Source organism: Olea europaea, unplaced genomic scaffold, assembly GCF_002742605.1.
Source record: "Olea europaea var. sylvestris unplaced genomic scaffold, O_europaea_v1 scaffold3719, whole genome shotgun sequence".
Classification (NCBI taxonomy): Eukaryota; Viridiplantae; Streptophyta; class Magnoliopsida; order Lamiales; family Oleaceae; genus Olea; species Olea europaea.
In genome coordinates this window covers 26,429-33,810 of record NW_019256514.1, presented here as the reverse complement: position 1 = coordinate 33,810, position 7,382 = coordinate 26,429, and the positions used below count along the sequence as shown (strand labels likewise).

The window sequence follows — 7,382 nt, the reverse complement described above, 5'->3', positions numbered from 1 at the left end:
AAAGATGGAGCAAATCGACACTTCTCATCCACACATTACGTTCGACGATTACCTAATGGAGAGAAGTATGATAGAAAATGGTTAATCTATTTAAAAAGTTTGGATAAAGTATTTTGCTTTTGTTGTAAGCTATTTAAGAATGATGGGATCAGAACCCAATTGGCACATGATCGGAAAAATGTTGGTGAAAAACTTAAAATGCACGAAGCAAGAAAAACTTAAAATGCATGAAGCAAGTTGTGACCACATCAATAACATGAATAAATGGATAGAAATGAAATTAAGATTTGAAAAGACTGAGACAATTGACAAAAGTGTGCAAGAACAAATCAATAGAGATAGAGAACATTGGAGACAAGTATTATTGAGAATAATATCTGTGGTGAAAACTCTTGCTGAGAATAATTTAGCATTTCGTGGGGACAACGAGAAGATATATCAAGAAAATAATGGTATCTTTTTAAGCATAATTCAAATGATTGCTGAGTTCGACCTCGTAATGCAAGAGCATGTTCGTCGAATAAAAAGTAAAGAGATTCATTATCATTATCTAGGACACAAAATTCAGAATGAGTTGATACTTATGCTAGCGGGCGAGATAAAAATAATAATCATTGAGAAACTCAAAATTTCTAAATACTTTTTTGTTATACTTGATTGCACTCCAGATACAAGTCACGAAGAACAAATGTCAATGATATTGAGGTGTGTAGATATTTCGACAAGTCCAGTGAAGGTTGAAGTATTCTTTTTAGGGTTTTTATTAGTAGATGATACATCAGGTAAGGGGCTTTTTGAGGAATAGGTGGATGCTTTTAATAATCTAGAACTTGATATTGATAATGTAAGGGGTCAAGGCTATGATAATGGTGCTAACATGAAAGAACAACATAAAGGAGTTCAAAGTAGACTATTACAACTAAATCCTAGAGCATTCTACATTCCTTGTGGATGTCATAGTCTTAATCTTGCACTTTGTGATATGACCACTTGTTGTTCAAAAGCTAAATCTTTCTTTGGGGTGGTGCAACGTATATATACTCTATTTTCTTCATCTACTAAATGATGGAAAGTTTTCAAAGAGAATGTAACTGGTCTTACCCTTAAGCCTTTGTCACAAACTCGTTGGGAAAACCATATTGAAAGTGTTGGAGCGATAAGATTTCAAGCTCCGCATATAAAAAAAGCGTTACTTCAATTAGCAAATGTTGATGATCCTAAGACAAAAAGTGAGGCGGAGTGTTTGGCAACATATGAAATTGACAATTTTGAATTCTTACTTGGAATGATTATTTGGTATGAAGTGTTGAATAATGTTAACAAAGTAAGCAAACAATTGCAAGCAGAAGACATGCATATTGATGTTGCTATAGACCATTTAAAAGGCCTCATTTCATTTTTCAAAAGTTATACAGAATCTGGTTTTGAATCGGCCATGGTTGATGCTAAAGAGATTGCAAGTGAATTAGAAATTGAACCGATATTTCGTGAAAAACGAGTTATACATAGAAAAAAAATAGTTTGATGAGATTTCTTCTGAAGAGATAACACAAACAGCTGAAGAATCTTTTAAGATCAATTATTTCATATATATAGTGGATCAAGCTCTATCATCACTTCAGAATAGATTTGAGCAATTTTAGAAATATGATGACATTTTTGGATTTTTGTTTGATTTGAAAAGACTTAAATCTATTGATGATGATGTTTTGAAGTATTCTTGCATTAAACTTGAAAATTATTTGAAGCATAATACAATTTCTGATATTGATGGAATAGAATTATTTTCTGAATTGAATGTTTTAAGGGAAGCAATATCTGCAAACATTTTTGGAGCAATTGATGTATTGGATTACATTAAGAAAATGAACTGTTGTTATGCAAATGCCTGGATTGCTTATGGAGTATTATTGACTATTCCTGTCACAGTTGCTTCTGCCGAAAGAAGTTTTTCAAAGTTGAAGTTGATTAAATCTTATCTTCGATCATCCATGTCACAAGAGCGATTGAATGGATTAGCTCTGATTTCTATTGAAAAAAATATGTTAGACAAACTTGATGTTAGTAGTTTGATTACTAATTTTACATCTCAAAATGTGAGAAGGTTAAATCTTATGCTAGCCTAATCTTACGAGTTCTGAAAGAAGTTTTATTTTGTTATTCTATCTTTCGAATTGTATGAAGTTTTCTTTCTAATATAAAAGTGTTAATTATTTAAATATTTATATATTGTTAGACTTGTAAAATAAATTTTGTATTGAGGGGCCCCATAATAATTAAACAGCCTAGGGCCTCTAAATTCTCAGGGCCGGCCCTGAGATTGGCGATTAGGTGTCATGTTTTAATGAACAAATGACCTGGGGACTGTTTTATGACTTTTCCAAAACTTCAAGGATTTGAGATGCAATTCCTTCTTAGGGTTTTAAATTGAATTCTGCTTCTTCTGCTAAAAGCTCGTCTTCTCCTCCGCTTTTTTTTTTTTAATGGTAATTTTTGGAGGACAAATCATAGAGCAAGGAGAATACGTCTAAGGTGAAGCCAAGCTTCAAAAGGGGTTTTGTCTATAATTTTGTATTTTCTCAATTATTTTGCCATATTTGTAATGTATTGTATTTATATAATATGGGCTAATTAATTGTGCTAGGATTTGTGGTATTAGTTTAACATAACTTTAATTAGTTTTAATATTTGCTCTTTAATAGTAAGTTACTTAATTTCATATTTTAGTTTTGTTATTTATTGTATTTTTATTTATGTAGCCAATTAATGATTATGTTTAGTGATTTGTATATTGCTCAAGAGAATATTGTGCATTTTAGACTAAATATTAAGAGCCCTTGATTTGTGTAAGGGATATAGATATACCTCTAGTCCTAGGTGATCTATTGATTTATTTTCACGAATATTTAATACAATTGTTTGGTTTAAATCGACATAGAGATATAATATATTAAACCAATTAATTAGGATTAATTTTGCTTGAGAGAGGTAATTAACTAAAATTGAAAATTTGGATCTAACATCATAGATGAGTAATTTATTATAAAAATGCAAACTCCAAGTATATGAGTCTCGTTCAAGAAATAAAGTGGACCTTTTGAGTCCAAATTTTGGTCTCTTGAGGAATGATTACTTTTGTTGGTCCCTAGACAGCACTAGGCAAACGCGCTCGTCAGCTATTCTTTGGTAGCAACTGAACGATAGAAAAAGAAGGAGAAGCCCTCGAACCTAAAACTTATACTTATTTTTCTTTTCTTACTTTTCCTTATTTTGAATTGTGTAAATTGTAATAATGTTTGATTTTTTTTTTCTTTTTAACATATGAAATTAGAACTTTCCTCTTTAATTGATCGAAACCTACTGCTTACACATTGCTCTTCAAATACTTTTTCTACCAGACTTCCAGTTCCAATATTATTGACTCTGTGAGTTGCTTACTCTATCACCGTGAAGTGTGATTGCACAACTTGCAATATTAATTGATTCTAGTATTGCTAGGTAAATTGCCATGTGAATTGCTTTGCTTTTGCTTCCAATATTTATGATTCTGTTATGTCCTTCTGAATTATTCCCAGTTGTAATTGGATATCAAATTTTTATCATTAAATCTATGATCAAAAACTTGAAATTCGATGATGATAAAATTGTGCCCGTACTAAATGAATTTCCTGGCGCGGCCCTTGTTGCGAGTTAAGGGTTGGAAAATAAAACTTATTTGCTGCGATGAAGTGAGAGAATAAAGTGAAAGAGTGATGGAGTTACTCAGATAGCTCGTAGATAGTGTGAGGAAGTGATGAAAGAGAGCGATATTTTTATAGGTAGTATGATACAGACATCGAAGGTATTCTATGTGAATAGGATTTCAACTTAAAACTCAATATAGTTTACTAGGACCCGAACTTTATGGGATATTTCATTTTGATCGTTAAATTTTTCGGGTATATCGCGCATATAAGTTACTTTTCAAAGTCAAATATTAATTTTTACCATACATTTTGTAGAGCTACAACTAGTAATCAATCATCCACCATTCTTTTCTACCGACTTATAATTTTGACAACTATAAAGGAAAGTTAAACAAAGACTGAGTAGCTTTTTTGAATTTATACCTGGATAAACCAATTTTGAATGATTCTATAATAAGAGGCATATTTTATAAATTTATTATTAAATCTTCTAATAGGAAAACAAAGATTGATAGTTACATAATTTTCGTAGAACTCGAAGAATCCTTTATTTTGAATCAATGGAAATATCCTATAGCTACAAGGCATGCGCTAGACTAGCCTAATATCTAGTTTACATAAAAATCATGGAATACTGGTGCAGGGCCGGCCCTGAGAATTTAGAGGCCCTAGGCCGTTTAATTATTATGGGGCCCCTCAATACAAAACTTATTTTACAAGTCTAACAATATATAAATATTTAAATAATTAACACTTTTATATTAGAAAGAAAACTTCATACAATTCGAAAGATAGAATAACAAAATAAAACTTCTTTCACAACCCGTAAGATTAGGCTAGCATAAGATTTAACCTTCTCACATTTTGAGATGTAAAATTAGTAATCAAACTACTAACATCAAGTTTGTCCAACATATTTTTTTCAATAGAAATCAGAGCTAATCCATTCAATCGCTCTTGTGACATGGATGATCGAAGATAAGATTTAATCAACTTCAACTTTGAAAAACTTCTTTCGGTAGAGGCAACTGTGACAGGAATAGTTAATAATACTCCATAAGCAATCCAGGCATTTGCATAACAACAGTTCATTTTCTTAATGTAATCCAATACATCAATTGCTCCAAAAATGTTTGCAGATATTCCTTCCCTTAAAACTTTCAATTCAGAAAATAATTCTATTCCATCAATATCAGAAATTGTATTATGCTTCAAATAATTTTCAAGTATAATGCAAGAACATTTCAAAACATCATCATCAATAGATTTAAGTCTTTTCAAATCAAACAAAAATCCAAAAATATCATCATATTTCTGAAATTGCTCAAATCTATTCTGAAGTGATGATAGAGCTTGATCCACTATATATATGAAATAATTGATCTTAAAAGATTCTTCAGCTGTTTGTGTTATCTCTTCAGAAGAAATCTCATCAAACTGTTTTTTTCTATGTATAACCCGTTTTTTAGGAAATATCGGTTCAATTTCTAATTCACTTGCAATCTCTTTAGTATCAACCATGGCCGATTCAAAACCAGATTCTGTATAACTTTTGAAAAATGAAATGAGGCCTTTTAAATGGTCTATAGCAACATCAATATGCATGTCTTCTGCTTGCAATTGTTTGCTTACTCTGTTAACATTACAACACTTCATACCAAATAATCATTCCAAGTAAGAATTCAAAATTGTCAATTTCATATGTTGCCAAACACTCCGCCTCACTTTTTGTCTTAGGATCATCAACATTTGCTAATTGAAGTAAAGCTTTTTTTTATCTACGGAGCTTGAAATCTTATCGCTCTAACACTTTCAATATGGCTTTCCCAACGAGTTTGTGACAAAGGCTTAAGGGTAAGACCAGTTACATTCTCTTTGAAAACTTTCCATCGTTTAGTAGATGAAGAAAATAGAGTATATATACGTTGCACCACCCCAAAGAAAGATTTAGCTTATGAACAACAAGTGGCCATATCACAAGGTGCAAGATTAAGACTATGACATCCACAAGGAATGTAGAATGTTCTAGGATTTAGTTGTAATAGTCTACTTTGAACTCCTTTATGTTGTCCTTTCATGTTAGCACCATTATCGTAGCCTTGACCCCTTACATTATCAATATCAAGTTCTAGATTATTCAAAGCATCCACCAATTCCTTTAAAAGCCCCTTACCTGATGTATCATCTACTAATAAAAACCCTAAAAAGAATACTTCAACCTTCACTGGACTTGTCGAAATATCTACACACCTCAATATCATTGACATTTGTTCTTCGTGACTTGTATCTGGAGTGCAATCAAGTATAACAGAAAAGTATTTAGAAATTTTGAGTTTCTCAATGATTATTTTTTTTATCTCGCCCGCTAGCATAAGTATCAACTCATTTTGAATTTTGTGTCCTAGATAATGATAATGAATCTCTTTACTTTTTATTCGACGAACCTGCTCTTGCATTACGAGGTCGAACTCAGCAATCATTTGAATTATGCTTAAAAAGATACCATTATTTTCTTGATATATCTTCTCATTGTCCCCACGAAATGCTAAATTATTCTCAGCAAGAGTTTTCACCACAGATATTATTCTCAATAATACTTGTCTCCAATGTTCTCTATCTCTATTGATTTGTTCTTGCACACTTTTGTCAATTGTTTTACTCTTTTCAAATCTTAATTCCATTTCTATCCATTTATTCATGTTATTGATATGGTCACAACTTGCTTCGTGCATTTTAAGTTTTTCACCAACATTTTTCCGATCATGTGCCAATTGGGTTCTGATCCCATCATTCTTAAATAGCTTACAACAAAAGCAAAATACTTTATCCAAACTTTTTGAATAGATTAACCATTTTCTATCATACTTCTCTCCATTAGGTAATCATCGAACGTAATGTGTGGATGAGAAGTGTCGATTTGCTCCATCTTTCGGAAAAATCAGATCATTTTCTCTTACAGGACCTTTCATTACAATTAAATCTCTTAAATTTGTATTCATATTTCCCCAATTTGCTGGGTCAACAAGGTCGAGAGAAAATGGTTCATTATCTTTGTCAGTAGATACCTCTTCATTCATCACACAATGTCCTTCTTCAATTGTATTATTATTGTTGTCATTCACATTTAACACTTCTTCAGCAGCTATGTCATCGTTGTGAGTTCGTTTACTACTACCAAAAAACATATCAAGTGCTCCCTCTTGAGATTTAATCAACTTTTCAATCTTTTCCTTCCTTTTTCTTTTGGCACATCCAGATTCAAAATTTCTCATAGACATAATAACAAGTAAAGAGCGATAAAACCTGATTGATGAGTCTCAAAATGAAAGGATTTAGAAATTGGTGGTCGCAGTGGTGATTGAAGTAGACAATGCGGTTGTAAGATGATATGGAACATAATTAGAGCACTTTTATTCAAAAAATATGGAACATAATTAGAGCAAATTTATCCAAATTAAATTCAAAGAAAAAAGACATAAGATGGTAAGAAAATGAACTAAATAACATAATTATAGCTTCTCCATTTTTGTTAAATTCTACTTGCAATTTATGTTTAGTAGTGAGCATAGCTTGTACACTTCATCTTTTGCTAGATAGAAGGAAGTAACAAAATAAGTTTTAGGGACATGATAAAAGGCATACATTATCTCATATCAAAACCATATAATAGGAATTATAAAAATAGAACACATTCCA

General features: G+C 31.4%; 1 protein-coding gene across 1 annotated transcript; it reads right to left on the bottom strand.

Annotated features, from left to right (window-relative positions):
- Positions 1–4,517: 4,517 nt before the first annotated feature.
- Positions 4,518–6,964, bottom strand: LOC111386749. The gene is made up of 4 exons (XM_023011211.1): positions 6,644–6,964; positions 6,190–6,487; positions 5,798–5,973; positions 4,518–5,336 (listed from the first exon to the last, which is right to left on the bottom strand). The coding sequence occupies exons 1-4, from the start codon at positions 6,962–6,964 to the stop codon at positions 4,518–4,520; spliced, it is 1,614 nt and encodes a 537-aa protein (XP_022866979.1).
- Positions 6,965–7,382: the final 418 nt, after the last annotated feature.

Coding starts and splice junctions, on each gene's coding strand:
- LOC111386749 (XM_023011211.1), bottom strand. CDS start 6,964: ATGTCTATGAGAAATTTTGAATCTGGATGTGCCAAAAGAAAAAGGAAG. Junction 5,974..6,189: donor GATATATCAAGAAAATAATG/GTATCTTTTTAA, acceptor ATTGCACTCCAG/ATACAAGTCACGAAGAACAA. Junction 5,337..5,797: donor TAGAACTTGATATTGATAAT/GTAAGGGGTCAA, acceptor TTTGGTATGAAG/TGTTGTAATGTTAACAGAGT.